The 17,338-nt window shown below is 38.7% G+C and overlaps 1 protein-coding gene across 1 annotated transcript in view; it reads left to right on the top strand.

Annotated features, from left to right (window-relative positions):
- The first annotated feature begins 5,929 nt into the window (after positions 1 to 5,929).
- LOC140847114 (uncharacterized) overlaps positions 5,930 to 17,338 on the top strand; it is a 30,976-nt gene continuing 19,567 nt past the window's right edge. Inside the window, exons 1-5 of the mRNA XM_073226323.1 lie at positions 5,930 to 5,956; positions 7,628 to 8,062; positions 9,080 to 9,176; positions 9,802 to 9,905; positions 13,395 to 13,495. Of these exons, the coding sequence (XP_073082424.1) occupies positions 5,930 to 5,956; positions 7,628 to 8,062; positions 9,080 to 9,176; positions 9,802 to 9,905; positions 13,395 to 13,495 (764 nt within the window). The remainder of the gene's footprint in view (positions 5,957 to 7,627; positions 8,063 to 9,079; positions 9,177 to 9,801; positions 9,906 to 13,394; positions 13,496 to 17,338) is intronic.

The raw sequence follows: 17,338 nt of genomic DNA, 5'->3' as shown, positions 1-17,338 counted from the left end.
AAAATTTAAAATGCTTTTGGTTTATTATCCTTGACTATAAAAAATCGGCCTATATAATTTGCTTAGGTTGAAGTGGGGATATTACATTCAAAAATAAAACAAGATGAAAAGCATTTTTATCTCTTACATAAAATATGAGTGCAAAATTTGTTTTAAAATTATGAAGTAAATTTACAGTTTGGCTTTATGACTTTTATTGTCTCATTAATTTTTGTCCTGACAATTTTAAAGCAAACATAAAAGATTTAAAAATAAAATATTTGTATTTTAAAATGTCAGGTTTCCCTCTCCACACCCAGACACAGTGTTGTCTAAATTTCCTTTTTTTATTGAGCTGCACAACTCCTGCACATAAACAATGAAAATAACATATATTTGCACTAAGGCAATGTGCCAAGTATAGAGAGTTGCATGTATCTTAGTGCTATGATAAATCTTAGATAGTTGTACATAAACAGACTGAATTTCTCTGGGCATCTGAACGTTTGAAGCATGTACCATATAAAATAACATTTGAGTAGCCAAAATAAGAAAAGGGTGAAACAGTAGCAGCTTCTAATTCTACTTAGAATTCAAAAATAACTATATTAGACAAAATATTAGGAAAATAAAGGTAGTAACCCTAATGTTTAAGTCTGCAAATATTTTTATTTCTTGTTGACATGATGAAATACGATGTGTCCAAATAATTTCATATGGCTTTTTGTTTCTATTTTCTATTATAAGAAAAATGTCTTTCAAAATAAAATAACTAATCAAATTATTAATATATGGGAAACATACTGTAGCATTATTTATTTTCCCTAAAAACTGTCATTATCAATTTGAAACTATGTTTTAACCACCAAAGCATAACAAGAAATCTTAATTTACAATTATGTACTTTGATATTAACTGTTCAAGTGCTATCCAAACAGGTAACTGTATTTGACCAACAATTTCCTATTGACAACTGCTGATTTTAGTTTAGTAGTCTCAGAATATACCAAAATGTAAGTATCACATTTTAAAATTAATTATTCTTTATAAGATTTGTTAATATACATGCCCCAGGTCTGTTTCTTGATAATTGATGTAACTTCTCAATTTCTTTCATGTACTTTTTTATGTATAAATGTTAGCATATAATCCTTTCCTTATGTAGTTATGATAAAACGATTTTTGTTAAATAGGTATAAGCTCATCTCATCAGATGATTTGGAACTGACTAAAAATAACAATGCTAAACACATTCCTGTAAAATCGAATAACATATCATTTACAACAACTAAACTTACTTTCTATCAACATGCTATTTTAGAAGTCAGATGTATGTCATGAATGGCTTCTCTCAAAATTATTATCTGTATGTGTATGAGCAGTAAGGCAGGGGATTTCTACAAAGTGCTATTGACTTACTCTACAAAAATGCATAATTCTCATAAATTTATTCTATATCCATTCATGGTAATATATATGAATTTTCTAATTTAGTGATTCTTAATCTGAGATTCGTGGATGAATTTCTGATGATCTATAAATCCCTGAATGTTGGGCAAAATTGTATATTGAGGCAATACATAAACATATGTATTTCAAGCCATTTTGTGAGATTTTCAAAAGAAATCAAAAATTAATCAACTTATAAAAGACTATTGATTTAAAGGGTTCAGATAAATTAAGTCAAATTAAGAATACCTTTTTCCTCTAAATGAGAAGTTGCTATTAAAATTTTCCTCAGAGAAATACTGGTTGAAATTTGGATATGTTCACACAAAAATTCCTGTAGGAAACCACCAATTTGTGGAATTTTACTCACTTTTTTATCTCACATCCTAGAGTTATAAAACTAAAATATTACCAACACTCTAGATTAAAAGTTTATTACTGTTGTTTTTTATATGTCGAAACAATCTGAGTTTGGGAGCTTTCTGTATCAATCCATTAACTCAGTGCACATTTAAATACAAGAAAATACTGAATAATAATCATGCATGTTATATAGATATTAATGCAGTTAATTTGGTAAATACACGAACATTTTTAAGAAAACACACACAACCAACACAGACACCACAAACTTCACTCTTGCACGAGAGAAAGTAACAAAAAAAGGAGTACACTCACAGACAGAAAACTTGTTGCTGCTGTCTTTCCCTGGAAACCATTTAAACCTCTAGATTTAAAATCTATGGCTTTTTTCACTAGTTAAGAAAACAGACAAAAACATGTATCAGAATATACAATTTTAAAATGAAATTCAAGTTAACAAATTTTGTTAGCATGGAATTATGCAAGTTAAAAAGAAACTGCTTTCTTAAGCCTGATATAGGGTATCCAGAAGAAAACAAATGAAAATGCAATATAATATAAGGAGTAAAGCACCAAACAGTATAGAAGGATTTTAAGTGTTCTTTAAGGGAGAATCCTAGGCGCGCGCGCGCGCGCGCGTGTGTGTGTGTGTGTGTGTGTGTGCGCGCGTGCGTGCATGTGTGTGTGTGTGTAGATATTTTAAATACTATCCAAGTTTTTTATATAAGAGCAAAACATTAACCTTTTATCATAAACAACTTGAATTTATCAAATTTTAATGGAATAAATTAAAGCAGAAAAATAAAAATACCGAGACGTGGTAAAAATGGTTGATGTCAGTAAATACTGTATAAAAATATTTACGAAAGTGAATTACATTTTGCGTTTTGAAGCAATGCAATTCATTTTAGGGTTCATCTATAATATCTTGCAACTATATTTGGTATTATGATTTTAAAACTCAATATATTTTATTGTGCACTAAATTAAAACAGATATGACTGGATTTGCCTAGATCATATAAATTCGACGAAATAACTTAAAACATTTAAAAGCCTTTTTAAAATTATTTTAGATGAAAGAAAAGTATTATTTCTTTTTAAGTATAAATTATTTGATTAACTACGGTCATTACATAATTTTTAAGAGAAACAGTAGTTCAAAGGAGTACTTTAAATTTTTGATGACACCCAGTGAAATAAAGAAAATCTATTTAATTAAAAACTCACTACTTAAAAAAGGTTATGCAATCTAATCTAATGAGAATAAACTGTTTCTTTAGTAAGCCAATATGAACAAGAATGTTAATTAACTCTCTCTATGTGTGTGTGTGTATATTCTTGCATGCATGTGTATTTTTATATATACATTATATATAAAACTTTCTCAATTAAAACTTACAATCTTTTTCATATTGCTTTTTATGCAATTTATTAGGAAGAAATGATAGTCTGAAACAGTAGGCAGTTAGGCTTTGTTCATGCTAGGAGTTTGAAAAAGGCAAACTGGATTTTGTTAGATAACTTAAAATGATAATTTAACTGACATAATTTAGGTGCTTTGGCCAATGTGTTCAAATTATGAGTATTTTATTGGTTTTGAAAACATTTTAAGGTGATTTTTTTTTCTTGTTAATAACTTCAAAAGTAGAAAGGTAGAGACAGGGCCTGATGGTTTGTTGGAATATGCAGTTATGAGCCCCCTATACACACATACTACAAGAGGAACGTGATCACTGGAGTAAGATTTCAGAGACTTTATTCTTAGCAATTATTAATTGTGTGATTTTGGGTAAGAATCTGCCTTTTTACCTCAGCCTCTCCTCTTGAGATAAGGAGCTAGGACAAGATGACTTTTCAGCCTCTTTACAGTTCTGAGATTCTTTATCAGTGACCCTTTATTTACACTTAAAGAACGGCCACATCTCTCTAAAGTTATGCTTTTTGTTTTAATTCTCTTCCACACCCACACCCCCATGGTAAGCTAACGTATAGTTCTACTGGAGTATTCAACTGCTCTAAATTTAATTTTCCACTTGTGAATTTTCCTACTGTCTTAAAATTCCTTTTAACAAAAATTTTCATTTTGCATTTTGCAGCGTAATTCTGGATTCTCCCAAGCTAAACATGAATTACAAGAATTCTGCCTTTAGTTCTCTCTGCACTCTAAGATTGAACTTTAAATATTACAAATAGGTCAGGAGATTTCACAGGAGTTTTAACATATCTGGAATTTTTAAAGAATAAAGAAAAATCAATGAAAAGATCTAAACCCAAAGGAGAAAATTAAAGAAGAAAAGTTCAGAGGATCACTTTGTGTTATAAGGAATAAAGGATGTGTTTATAACCAATGTGTTACAAGGAATAAAGGACACTGAAAACTACAAATGAGGTGTGTGTTTGTGTGTGTGTAAACTGAATTATTTTGGGGGGTGAAGTAGTCAGGGGTAATACCTAGCTAAGAAAGTGTCAATGCAGACCAAGAGGCTTTAAATAGTTTCCTGGTCCTAATAGAAACTATCCTTATTTTTGTTTTTCTTAAGCATCTTTTTGTCAATTTCAATTGAAGATAAAAGATCTATATTTTCAGCATAGAAAGTGTATTAATTGCAATACAGATGCAGAAGATGGAAGGCCAGGAAAATAGCTATTTTAGGAGATGAGAAAGAGTGAATAGAAAATACTATAAATTCACAAAATCATTAAAATATGTGAAATAGTAAACAGACATTTTATGTGTTTTTGTTATTTCAGTAGGAGGAATCCATAGTGTATGTCTCTTTATGAAAAATTGGAAGGACAAATATTCCAAGTACCAATTGCAAGACCCTGTTCTAAATTATGTATCAGTGAAATTTTCAATTTCAAGTATCTGTCATAAAAATAAAAATGTATGTATTATACAACGTATGCATTAAATATCAACATCTACCAAGCAATGAGAACTTCTAGTAACCATATTTAGTTTACAACATTAAACTGACCTTTTTAACAGGTGTATTTCGGTATTACGCATGTAAACTTAATTTTATCCTAGAGATAAGTGAAAATACGCTATGGTTTCTCATATAGATAAAGAAAATGTTAAAAGACTGTATGTCGTTTGTATCAGTTACTTCCACTGTACCGTGAGCTCCTCAAAGTCAGGAATAGTACTTTACTCATGTGGTACTTGTATGAGTTTACAACTGAAAGAATCAGGGCAGTATTTAAATTCTGGCTCACTTAACTAAAGGCATTTTGTTGGGATGATTTCCCTTATTAATCTTGAAATAAGAAGGGAGGAAGTGATAAAAGTGAATGCTCAAGAAGAAGCACTTTCATGTGTAAATTTACTTTTACATACATAAAGTCTATGCGTTAATAAATTTTCAATAAATTGCACTAAGTACATGACATGTAAACATTATGCACAAAGATTGCCTTTGTTTTTTTCCTGCTTTTCACATGCTAAACGTTTTTTTGTATTTATTTACTGCTGTTTTGCTTTGACACATGCTTTTTATTTTTTAGCATAATGGAAATATTTCATAACATGGGAAAGGTCTAGCAGAAAGGAGTAGAGTTATCCAAACAATGAAATTAATTTTTATTTAATGGTAATCCCTGGATTCTAAAAAAAATTTGTTTTTGTAACCTTGGTTTAAGTAATTTTAAGCACCTGTAGGGGATGATCACTGTAGTATTTTCCAGATTATTCTTCTGTTATCTTCAAAATCCATTTGAATTAAAAACGCATTTAAAAAATTATTTAAAAATGATGGTCACTGAGGTTACTTAAGCAGGAATACAGAGAAACTGAGGCAGAGAGAGATAAAAGGATCTCCAGGAATGAAAGAATATTAATAGAACTGTGTGACCAATCCAAATGGAACTACATTTGCATTATAGGGGTACCAGAAGAAAAAGAGGGAGAAAAAGAGATAGGAAGTGTCTGTGCAGCTGAGGAGGCAAACAGTGAATCAGTGGCATCTTACTACACCGATGGACAGTGACTGCAATAGGTAAGGGGGTGGTCCCGATAATATGGGTGAATGTAGTAATCACATTGTTTCTTCATGTGAAACAATGATAAGAGTGCATATCAATAATACCTTAACTAAAAATTTTTTAAAAAAATTATAGAAAAGCAAAAGGGAATGAACAAAGACATTGTTGACTATGTGGTAAGTGCTTTGAACGACTACATGAAACAATAACAATGCCTCATGGGTGGGATTTAAGATACAGTTAGAACAAAAATACGAGAAAATAATAGCATATAAATGGGGAAGAGAATGATCAAAGTTTAAGAACGCTTTGTTTTGTGAAGGAAGTTAAAGCATCACGATAACCTGAGATATTGTTGAGAATGCATGTTAAAATATCTATGATGCTGAATGTAGCTGGAGGGTATTATGCTCAGTGAAATAAGCCAGGCTGAGAACAAGTATCATGTGATTTCACTCATCTGTGGAGTATGAGAACAAAGGGAAAACTGAAGGAACAGGACAGCAGTAGTCTCACAGAACCCAAGAATGGACTATAGCAGTTACCAAAGGGCAAGGGGCTTGGGAGCGTGGGTGCGAAGGGAGTGAAAAGGGGGGAAAAGGGGCAATACAATAGCACACATAATATGGCCAGGGATGGGGGCACGGGGAGGGCAGGATACCTCACAGAAGACAAGTAGTGATTCTACAGCATATTACAGGGTTGAAAAACAGTGACTCTTATTGGGGTATGTGGCGGGGACTTGAGGATGGGGGGTTCTAGTAACCATAATGTTGCTCATGTAATTGTACATTAATCATACCAAAATAAAAAAATGAAAAAATAAAAAATAAAAATATCTATGGTGAGCTCTTGAAAAATAGACATACTGAATAGAACTTTCAAACTGAGACATGGAGAAAAGTGTCATGAGGAAATAGAAAAGGAATATTAATCTGAAAGGAAAGAATATTTTTCAAATAATATGACATAATAAGCACAAAATTATGTGATTAAAAATAAATCCAGTTAAGTTGGTAATTAGAGTACAAGAAATTAAATAAACGCATAACATAAAGAAAATGGTTGTCAGACAAGGGAACAAAAACAAACGTCAGCTCTATATTGTTTACAAGGGACACAAGAAAAGTTAAAGGGCAAAGAAGCTACTACTTCATGCCCACAAAGACAGTTAAGATGGTTAAAAAAAACCCACCAGGAACAGAAAAAATAAGTGTTGATAAGGATGTGGAGAATTTAGAACCCTCATACATTTCTGGTGGGAATGTAAAATGGGGCAGCGTCTTTGGAAAATAATTTGGCAGTTACTCAGAAAGTTAGACATAGCATACCATATGACCCAGGAATTCCATTACTACCTAGATTTGAAAACACTTATAGAAAAATGTGTTCATAGAAGCATTATTTATAACAGCCAAAAAGTGAAAACAACCGCATCAACTGATGAATGGATACACCACAAAGATGTTATATCCATAGCGTGAAATATTGTTCAGTCATAAAAAGGAATGAAGTATTGATACATCCGACAACATGGATAAACCCTAAAAACATTGTAAGTGAAAGAAGCAGACACAGAAGGTCACATATTGTATAATTTCTTTATATGAAATGTCTAGAAGAGATAAATACATAGAGACAGAAAATAGATTTAATTTTTTTCCTTCTATTTTCCACCGTCTAACTGTTGCGGACAGTCGGGGGCGGGGCTGCGCCCGAGCGACTCGCGCCCATTGGCCGGGAGGGCCGTCAGTCGATGGCGGGCAGCCACTGGGCGCAGATCGCTTAAGTCCGGCGGCTGCGTAGTAGCTGCAGGCGCCGCCGCCGTCTTATCCCCCAGTCAGTAGTGTCGCGAGCGCCGCCGGGAAAGGCAGCTTCCGCTGTTCCGTCCGTGCTTCGGTCCGGTCAGGAGCGGCCCGCACCGTCCAGTCCACGCAGCAGATGCGGACGGACCCGCGCCGTGCTCGGCTGCGCCGGCCTCCCGGCGCGCATGCGGGGGCGGTACCGGCCTCGGATCGCCGCCTCGCCCCTCCTCCGCTCTCCCGCGGCGGCCTGAGGGCGGCGATCGGCTCGGACTTGAGCCGCTGGCCCGGCCGGACTTCAGAGAGCTCAGCCGAGAAGCGGCTCCCGCTGCGACAGACCTGCAGTGGAGGGTCCAGAGCGGGCCCTGCTTCAGGGTGAAGGCGACAGCGACGGCTCTACGGGCTGAAAGGTACGTGGCCGCGGGGCGCGGCGGGACCCGGACGTGGCGCCGTAACCCCTGCCTCCGCCTGAGGGCGCGGGTGAGTTGGACGAGTGGGCGCTCCTGCGAGTGGCTTGGTGGGCAGCGCGTGGCCCGCGGGGTCGGGAAGCGGCCGACGCGGGTTGTGGGCTCGCGGGGTCCGCCCGGGGTCCGGAGGTCGAAGCATTCCGCCAGAGGAGCCGCCCGGGTAGGGAGGGAGCGGAGCAGATGCGCCCGGGGCAGACGTGCGAGCGGCCGTTGAAGTTCTCCGTGGCAGTTGGGGAGGGGCTCGCCGGAGCCGCTGCTTTTCCATCCGTCCGGGTGGTGAGGGCGGCTGCTCTCCACCCCGCGGCTCGCGTCGGCCCGGCCTAGGGCCGCAACGCCGAGCTGGTCCCGCCGCCGGGCCGTGGATGCAGGTGGAGGGGCCGCGCCGTGCCGCGCAGATGGGGAGGCCGGTGGGCGTTTTGCCGTGTGTGGATTTTCTCGGCGGGGGCCTCGAGGGTGAGGGCTGGCGAGCTGAGGTTCAAGTGTGACCCGGGGCGGGGCAGCGGGCGAGGGCCGCCTGGAGGCAGCGCCTTTAGAATTAAAAAATTTTTCGTGAGGTACCTCCCGTATTTTTTATTTGGGAATGAAGTTTCTTTACTTGGTATGGGAACTGACAGTGCATTTTCTTGTATTTAGAAATTCATATCTTACCGTCATTTCGGTTCGTAGTCTGCCACAGGGATTCTGAGACAGGGACCGTGGGTGTAGTCAGAGTAGGGTGAGGGCCTCTGGAAAAAGACCCTTTCCAAAACTCCGAATTAAACAATTCAGCAAAGTCAGAGTCACATGAATTCTCTCAAGTAAAATACCAAACTAGGAGTATAAGCATTCTTCCGTGAAGATTAGTTAAAACTAAAAAGCCAGGAGTAGCCTGGCCTGGAATGTTGGAACATTTCCCAGATAAGAAAATACCTCAGCATGGCCCAAGTCTGCATTGTGTCAATTAAATGAGGCTATTGTAAAATTTACTTTAGCCTGCGAAAAGGCCTAGTTTATCTTTAACTTTGCCCAGATGCTGCTTTTCCTCCTTCAGCCCCTAATCAAGTTATATATAACCTGGGCGATTAATATGTCAAGTAAACCCAGTCACAAACAACGTAGTAAGAGGCAGGAAGCATCCCATCTTAAAGGTAAGATTGCATTTGAACATCCAGGATGTTAACAGGTAGGATTCTTTTTTTGATTTATTAAGGTATTATTAAAACACACGCTTATGAAGGTTTCACATGAAAAAACAATGTGGTTGCTACATTCACCCATGTTGTCGGGTCCCCCTCTTACCTACTGCAGTCACTGTCCATCAGTGTAGTAAGATGCTATAGATTCTCTGTTTGCCAAGAAGTAAGATTCTTACCTTATTCCTTTTTTTTACTACTTATTTTCTTTCCTTCTTTATTTTTAATTTTGATATCGTCCATGTACAATTACTTGAACATTATGGGTACTAGACTACCCCTATTATCAAGTTTCCCCCACATGCCCCATTATAGTCACTTTCCATCAGCATACTAAGAAACTGTAGAATCATTATTTGTATATACTGCCTTTCCCCAGTCCCCCTCCGCACTACATTATGTGTGCTAATTGTAACGCCCCATTCTCCCCCCTCTCCCCCCCTTCCCACCCATCCTCACCAGTCCCTTTCCCTTTGGAATTTGGGGGTGGAATTTGCAAGAGCAGTGCTGTTCCCTGGAGGTTCTATGACATCACAGTGGTGACTCTTTCCTAGTGACAGTGTGTGTTTGTTGATTGTAGCAGGTTCCCTCTTCAGAGCTTGGTGCCCTATTGTTGGGTATGATTTCCGTGAGGTGCGCGTGGACCACCTTGACAGGATCAGGAATATGGAAACCATATCCAAGGTACTGTGTGTTTCTTTTAATTTTGGTGTCAGTACTAAACAGTTACATGAGAAACATTATGGTTAATAGACTACCCCCATTATCAAGTCACCACCACATACCCCATGATGTCACTGTCTTTCCTCTCAATAATACGCTCTAGTATCTCTACTGGTCTTTGTGTTTTACTGCTTTTCCTGTGCTCCCCTCCCAGCCCACATTATGTGTGCTACTTGTAATGCCCAATTTTCCCCCTTATCCCTCTCTTCCCAACCATCCTCCACAGTCACTTTCCCTTTAGTAACCGTTAGTCCATTCTCAGCTTTGGCAAGGCTGCTTCTATCTTCTTCCTTCAGCTTTTTCTTTGTTCTAATACTCCACAGGAGAGTCAAATCATTTGATGCTTTTCTCTCTCTTTCTGGCTAATCTCAGTGAGCATAATACCCCCCAGCTTCATCCATGTTGTTGTAAATTGCAGCATTTGTTTTCTTCTTATGGCTTAGTAGTATTCCATTGTGTATTACCACATCTTCTTTATCCATTTGTCTACTCAATGGACACATCGGTTCTTTCCATTTCTTTTCTACTCTAAATAGTGCTGTGATAAACATAGGGGTGCATATGTCTTTTTCAACTGGGTTGCACCCTTTTTTTTTTCCTATTTCTACATTTATTATTGGTATCTACATATATATATATATATATATACACATACATACATATATTTTTGGTGTTATCTACTATTCCACGAGGAACATTATGGTTACTAAACTCACCCCATAACCAAGTTTCCCCCAGATACCCCACTGCCCTCACTGTCCATGAGCGTGGTAAGATGCTTTGTTATTACTACTAGAGTTCTCTGTGTTTTGCAGTCTTCCCTGTGCACACCCCCACCTTCACATTATACACAGTAAAAACTACTCCCTTTCTTTCCCCTTCTCTTATCCCTGGGAAGGATGGGAATGGAGGGATAAGAGAAGGGAAAAGAAAGGGGGCAATTTTTCGTGTGTATAATGTGGGGGGGTACAGATTCCCAGCCTTCCACCCCAGTCCCTTTCCATTTGTTTACAGTTAGTCCATTCTTCGGTGCTGTGAGCCTGCTGCTCTTATGCTCCTTCAGTTTTTTCCTTGTTCTTGTAGTCCACAGATGAGAGATATTATTTAATATATATATATATAAGTATATATGTATGTATATATACACATATATGTATATGTAGGCCGGAACCACTAATGTTTGGTAAGGTGATGGAGCTTGAGCAGCTGTGCAGTGCCCGCCATCTGTGGCTGGACTTTACAAGAGCCGCACGGTTGCCTGGAGATACTGTGACATCACAGCAGTGGTGCCTCTCTCCTAGGGACAGAGTGTGTATGGTGATTGCAGCAGGTTCCCACTTCGGAGCTTGGTGCCGTAGCCTTGGGTATGAGTTTGGTGAGGTGCGCGCTGACCACCTTGACAGAATCAGGGAATATGGAAACCCTATCGAAGGTACTGTGTGTTTCTTTTAAGATGGTGTCAGTGCTAATCACTTACATCAAGAACATTATGGTTACTAGACACCCCCAGTATCAAGTCCCCACCACAGATCCCATGAGAGAGTCACTGTCTTTCAGCCCAGGAATATGCTGTAGAATCTCTACTGGTCTTTGTGTTTTTCTACCTTCCCCGTACTCCCCTGCCAGCCCACATTAGGGGCGCTACTCATCATGTCCAATTTTCCCCCTTTTCCTCCCTTCCCACCCACCTCCCACAGTCACTTTCCCTTTGGTGACCATCAATCCATTCTTTGGTTTCGCAAGGCTGCTTCTGTCTTGGTCGTTCAGTTTTTTCTTTCTTCTAATACTTCACAGGAGAGGGAAATCATTTGATGCATTTTTCTCTCTGTCTCAGTAATCTCACTGAGCATAATACCCTCTACCTTCATCCATGTTGTTGTAAATGATAGCATTTGTTTTCTTTTTAGGACTAAATAAAGTTCCATTGCATACATGTACTACATCTTCTTTATCCATTAGCCTAATTATGGACACATTGGTTCTTTCCATTTCTTTACTAGTCTAAATAGTGCTGTGATAAACATAGGGGTGCGTGTATGTTTTGCTTACTTATTTACCGCCTTCTGTTTTTTACTTTTTTATTTATTTACTTATTGATATATAAAAACATATATATATATATATATATGTATTGTTTTCTTTTTGTCATTAATCTACTCTTACATGAGGAAATTTACGTTTCCTAGACTCCCCATCACCTAGCTTCCCCCAGTTACTCCTTTGCAGTCATTGTCCATTAATGTTGTATGATGCTGAAGAATCACTGCTTGTCTCCATTGTGTTGTACAGCCCTCCCTGTCCCAAACTCACATTATACATTCTAATCATAATGCCTGCTTTCTCCCTCACCCTTTTCCCTGCATTTCGAACCATCCACCCCAGTTTTTTTCAGTTTTGTAACTACTAGTACATTCTTGTGTTCTGTGAGTCTGCTTAAGTTTTTCTCCTACAGGTTTTTCTCTCTTCTTATTCTCCCCAGACGAGTGAAATAATTTGATACTCATCCTTCTCTGTCTGGCTTATTTCACTGGGCATTATACCCTCTAGCTCCATCCATGTTGTTGGAATTGGTAGAATTTTTTTTCTTCTTATGTCTGAATAATGTTCTTTTGTGTATGTGTACCACATTTTTTTTTAACTATTCATCCCCTGACGGACACATAACTTGGCTATTCCGAATATTGCTGTGCTAAACATAGGGGTGCATAGGTCTTTTCCAAACTGGGTTGCTGCATTCTTTTTTTGTACTCATTTATTCTATATTATGGTATCATTAATTTTTTTGTATTTTTATTTTTTATCTATATTTTGTTATTATTAATCAACTATTCCACGGAGAACATTATGGTTACTACACCCATCCCTTGACCAATTTCCCCCGAGATACAATATTGCACTCCCCGTCCATCAGCGTGATAAGATACTGTGGAATGACTACTAGTCTTCTCTGTGTTATACAGCCTACCCTGTGCTCCCCCACATTACACATGCTAAACAATGTCCCCTTTCTTTCCCCTTCCTTATCCCTCCATTCCCACCCCTTCCACCCCAGTCCCTTTTCCTTTGATTACTGTTAGTCCATTCTTGGATTCTGTGCGGCTGCAGCCCTTTTGCTCCTTCAGTTTTTTCTTTGTTGTTGTAGTCCCCAGATGGGAGAAATCTTTCATATATATGTGTGTGTGTGTATATCTATTTATCTATCTATCTATCTATCTATCTATCTATCTATCTATCTATCTATCTATCTATATATACATACATACATATACCCACATATATACGTTGGCCAGAACCACTAATGTTTGCTTAGATGATGCAGCTTGCCATGGCTGGGCAGTCCCCACCATCTGTGAGTGGACTTTGCACGAGCCGCACTGTTGCCTGGAGATCCCATGACATCACAATGGTGCCTATTACCTAGTGACAGAGTATCTATGGTGATTGGAGCAGGTTCCCTCTTCAGAGCTTGGTGCCCTATCGTTGGGTATGATTTCAGTGAGGTGCGTGCCGGCCACCTTGACAGCATCAGGAATATGGAAACCATATCCAAGGTACTGTGTGTTTCTTTTAATTTTGGCATCAATACTAAACACTTAGATGAGGAACATTATAGTTACTAGACTCTCCCCATTATCCAGTGTCCACCACATACCCTGTGAGAGTCACTGTCTTTTATCCCAGTAATATGCTGTAGAATCACAACTGGTCTTTGTGTTATACTGCCTACTGCACACTCCCCTCCCCGCCCACATTATGTGTGCTACTCCAATGCTCAGTTTTCCCTCCTACCCTTCCTTACCACCCATCCTCCACAGTCACTTTCCCTTTGGTAACTGTTACACCATTCTTAGGTTTGGTGAGGCTGCTTCTGTCTTGTCCTTCAGTTTTTACTGTGTTTTAAGACCCCACAGGAGAGTGAAATCATGTGATGCATTTCTCTCTCTCTGTCTGCCTAATCTCACTGAGCATAATACGCTCTAGGTTCATCCGTGTTTTTGTAAATGGTCGCATTTGTTTTCTACTTATGGCTTAATAATATTCCATTGCATGGATGTAGCACGTCTTCTTTATCCATTAGTCTAATTATGGACACATTGGTTCTTTCCATTTCTTTTCTACACTGAATAGTGAGTGCTGTGATAAATATAGGGGGCCGTATGTCTTTTTCAAACAGGGTTGCTGCATTGTTTATTTGTTTATTTGTTTTTGTATCTTTGAGCTACAAATGCAAGAGCAAATTATGTTTACTAGACTGCCCATCACCATGTTCCCGCCACATACCCCATTGCCGTCAGCGTTCATCAGCGTACTATGAAGCTGTTCTGTCAGTACTTGTCTTCTCTGTGTTGTACAACCATCACCATGCCACCCAACATTATACATGCTAATCATAATGCCCCCTGTCTTCCCTGCCCTTTGTCTCTCCATCCCCGCCATTACACCCCAGTCCCTTTCCCTTTTGTAACTATAAGTCCATTCTTGGGTTTTGTGCGTCTACTACTGTTTTCCTTTTTCAGTTTAATCTCTGTTTTTATACTCCCCATATCAGTGAAATCATTTGGTACTCTTCTTCACTGCTTGGCTAATTTTACTGAGCATAATACTCTTACCTCCTCCATCCATGTTGTTGGAAATGGTAGTGTTTACTTTGTCCTTATGGCTGAGTAATATTCTATTGTGTATGTGTACCACATTTTATCTATTCATCTCCTGATACGGACACTTAACTTGGCTTTTGTGAATAGTGCTGTTATAAACAAACTGGTGCATAGGTCTCTTCCAAACTGGGTTGCTGCATTTGTTTCTTTTTACTTATTTATTCTATATTTTGGTATCACTAATTTGTTTTCTATTTTCACTTGTTTGTTTATTTTTTTTATTATTAATATATTCCACGAGGAACACCATGGTTACTAGACTCTCCCCATCACAGTGTGTCCACCAGATAACCCTTTGCCCTCATAGTCCAACAGCGTGTTAAGATGCTGTGAATGACTACTAGTCTTCTCTGTGTTGAACAGCCTTCCCTGTGCCCCGCCCCACACATTACACATGCTGAGCAATGCCCCCATTCTTTCACCTTCTCTTATCCCTCCATTCCCACCCGTCCACCCCAGTCCCCTAGTTACAGTTAGTCCATTCTTGTGTTCTGTGAGGCTGCTGCTCTTTTGCTCCTTCAGTTTATTCTTTGTTGTTGTAGTCCCCAGATGAGAGAAATCTTTGATATGTGTATATGTATATGTATATATATATATGTATATGTAGGCTAGAACCACTACTGTTTGCTAAGATGATGCGTCTTGCCACGGCTGGGAAGTGCCTACCATGTGGGGGTGGGCTTTCCAAGAGAAGCTCTGTTGCCTGGAGATTCCATGACATCACAACATTCCATGCCATCACAGTGGTGCCACTTTCGTAAGGACAGATTGTCTATGGTGATTGGAGCAGGTTCCCTGTTCACAGCTTGGTGCCCTAGCCGGGGTTTGATTTCAGTGAAGTCTGCACCGACCCCCTTGACAGCATCAGGAACTTAGGAACCATATCCAAGGTACTGTGTGTTTCTTTTAATTTTGGTGTCAGTACTAAACAGTTACATGAGAAACATTACGGTTACTAGACTCCCCCCATTATCAAGTCCCCACCACATACCCCATGAGAGTCGCTGTCTTTCCTCCCAGTAATATGCTCTAGTGTCTCTACTGGTCTTAGTGTTTTACTGCCTTCCCTGTGCTCCCCTCCCAGCCCACATTATGTGTGCTACTTGTAATGCCCAATTTTCCCCCTCATACCTCCCTTCCCAACCTTCCTCCACAGTCACTTTCCTATTAGTAACCCTTAGTCCATTCTCAGCTTTGGCAAGGCTGCTTCTGTCTTGTTCCTTCAGCTTTTTCTTTGTTGTGATACTCCACAAGAGAGTGAAATCATTTGATGCATTTTTCTCTCTGTGTGCCTCATCTCACTGAGCATAATACCCTTTTGCTTCATCCATGTTGTTGTAAATGTTAGCGTTTGTTTTCTTCTTATGGCTGACTAATATTCCATTGCCTATCAGTACCCCATCTTCTTTATCCATTAGTCTAATTGTGAACACATCGGATCTTTCCATTTCTACTGTGAATAGTCTTGTGATAATCATAGGTGTGCATATGTGTTTTTCAAACTGGTTAACTGTCTTCCATTTTACTTATTAACTTATTGATATATACATACATGCATATTGTATATATATATATAAATAAATATATATATATATATATACATATTTTGTTTTCTTGGTGTCATTAACCTACTTTTACATAAGGAAATTTATGTTTACTAGACTCTCCATCACCAAGTTTCCCCCAGTTATTCCATTGCCATCATTGTCCATCAATGCAGTATAAGATGCTCTAAAATGACTACTTGTCTCCACTGTGTTGTACAGCCGTCCTTGTGCCAAACCCACATTATACATGCTAATCATAATGCCTGCTTTCGCTCCCACCCTTATCCCTAAATTCCAACTCATCCACCTCAGTCTGTTTCCATTTTGTAACTATTAGTCCATTCTTGGGTTCTGTGAGTCTGCTAATGTTTTTCTCCTTCAGGTTTTTCTCTGTTCTTTACTCCCAATTGAGTGAAATGATTTCTTACTCATCATTCTCTGTCTGGCTCATTTCACTGAGCATAATACCCTCTAGCTCCATCCATGTTTTTGGAAATAGTAGTATGTATTTTCTTCTTATGGCTGAATAATATTATATTGTGTATATGTACTACATTTTGTTTAACTATTCATCTCCTCACATACAGTTAACTTGGCTATTGTGAATGGTGCTGTGATAAACATAGGGGTACCTAGATATTTTAAAAAGTGGCTTTCAGCATTTTTTATACTTATTTATTTTATATTTTGGTATCATTATTTTTTTCTATTGTTGCTTGTTTATTTATATTTTGGTTTCATTAATGTACTTCTCCATGAGGATCATTATGGTTACTAGTCTCTTGCTATCACCAAGTTCCCCCAAAATACCCCATTGAACTCGCTGTCCATCAGGGGGGTTAGATGATGTCCAATGACTACTAGTCTTCTCTGTGTCGTACAGCCTTCCCTGTGACCCGCCACACATTATACATCCTAAAGAATGCCTCGTTTCTTTCCCCTTCCCTTATCCCTGCATTCCCACCCATCTGCTCCTGTTCCATACTGTTTGGTTACTGTTAGTCCATTCTTGGGTACTGTGAGGCTGCTGCCCTTTTGCTCCTTCAGTAATTTATTTGTTGTTGTAGTCCCCAGATGAGAGAAATCTTTGATATACATATATATGTGTGTGTGTGTGTGTGTGTGTTTACATATATATACACATATATGTATCTGAGGCTGGACTTTGCAAGAGAAGCACTGTTGCGTG

This window comes from Manis javanica, chromosome 17 (assembly GCF_040802235.1).
Source record: "Manis javanica isolate MJ-LG chromosome 17, MJ_LKY, whole genome shotgun sequence".
Lineage (NCBI taxonomy): Eukaryota > Metazoa > Chordata > Mammalia > Pholidota > Manidae > Manis > Manis javanica.
The sequence above is the reverse complement of the archived record's forward strand: the minus strand, read 5'-3'. Positions and strand labels throughout refer to the sequence as shown.